The sequence below is a fragment of the Austrofundulus limnaeus genome, unplaced genomic scaffold, assembly GCF_001266775.1.
Source record: "Austrofundulus limnaeus strain Quisiro unplaced genomic scaffold, Austrofundulus_limnaeus-1.0 Scaffold388, whole genome shotgun sequence".
NCBI classification, from domain to species: domain Eukaryota; kingdom Metazoa; phylum Chordata; class Actinopteri; order Cyprinodontiformes; family Rivulidae; genus Austrofundulus; species Austrofundulus limnaeus.
Genome location: NW_013952790.1, coordinates 407,572 through 409,106, shown reverse-complemented (window position 1 = coordinate 409,106; position 1,535 = coordinate 407,572). Strand labels below are relative to the sequence as shown.

Here is a 1,535-nt window from a genome sequence, read left to right as displayed (position 1 = left end):
CCTCCTCCTCCTCGTCCCTCCCCCTCCACCTCTCTGGCAGGCTGCTCATTGCGGTGAGTCAGTATCATGGAGGCAGGCAGCGGGGCTGCTGCAGCGGTGGGGAGTGCAGCACTGGGACTGCTGGGAGCTGCAGCCACATCCAGCCATGACATCTTAGACAGGTAAGAGTGGAACTGGTCCGCTGCTTTGGGGTGATTGTGTGCGTGTGTGTGTGTGCGTGTGTGTGCGTGTGTGTGCGTGTGTGTGGAATAAGACCACACCTCAGGTGATGCTTTAGTGAGCATGCTAGTTTGTTTATACTCAGAGAGGGAACACGGAGAGTGAGTCTGCGTCATTACTCGGTGTTCCTCAGCCGAACGCTCTGCTTTGAGCAGCTGGAGGATTCGGTCTGTGTCCGTGAGCGTGCACGTGTGGGTTGGTGGTAGAAAGGTGGCTTCTTTAGGAGAAGTGCCACAGTGGTTTGCAAGAAAAAGGAGGTAGAGCAGTACAGATGAGTGCTAAAGCTGAGCTGACAGGGTGAGTTTGCACAGTCACCACCCCACCCTCACCCACTCCTGCTCCCACAGAGCCTTTCAGCCCCCATGGCAACTGGAGAACACCCATCACTGACCACCACCGCTGGAAAACCTCATTCAGGTTTCTGTTAGCCTCAGTCATTCAGTGCCCCCCACCCCCCATGAAGGGGATGAGCACATCACCTCATTACGTAACGCTTCCAGCTGTACGCCCACACCAACACTAGTACAATGTCACCACACACACACACACACACACACACACACACACACACACACACACACACACACACACATGGTAAATGGACTGTACTTGTATAGCGCCTTTCTATCCAACCAGGACACTCAAAGCTCTTCATACTACAGTCTGTGTCCTCATTTACCCATTCACACAGCACTCTGTCTCTACAKKGCTAACATGAACAATCATCTGTGGAGACTAATCAGTGCCAATCATTCATACACTGATGGGACACACATCAGAGGCATTAGAGGTGAAGTGTCTTGCCCGAGGACACAACAACTGAGACAACTGGGTAAGGGGATCGAACCGGTGACCTTCCAGTTCCAGGACGACTCCCCTAACCACTCTGCCACAGCCCCCACATCACCCCTGGATGGACCAGATCCAGACTGGATGCTCCAGGAGGATGTATTAGGAGAAATACTGTAACTAGGGATGCACAAATACTACATGTTTTTAAACCAAGTACAAGTACACACATTTCAGTACTTAACAAAACTGATTACAGATCTAACTAAAGAAATTGCATTTCCTGTGAAAAGGCTAGTGTGAATGCTTCTTGCTGAAAATGTAAGCTGAACACTGCTGAAATAGAGCTGAAAATTAATAGCAAAGGTGTTATTGCAAGTTCAAATTTTCATAGTTGAAAGAAGCAAAAAAATGCCTAACTTTGCAGAAAAGTTAGGTTTTCCCGTCAGGAAAAACAAAAACAAAACAGTACACCCAAAATTGTGGTCAAAAAAGTGAATACAACATCACATTTATTTTTAAGAAAA

At 48.4% G+C, this 1,535-nt stretch overlaps 1 protein-coding gene across 1 annotated transcript in view; it reads left to right on the top strand.

Annotated features, from left to right (window-relative positions):
* arhgap32b (Rho GTPase activating protein 32b) overlaps positions 1–1,535 on the top strand; it is a gene marked incomplete in the record, with an annotated part of 86,458 nt that continues 84,923 nt past the window's right edge. Inside the window, 1 exon segment of the mRNA XM_014023709.1 lies at positions 1–161. Coding sequence (XP_013879163.1) covers positions 67–161 — 95 coding nt within the window.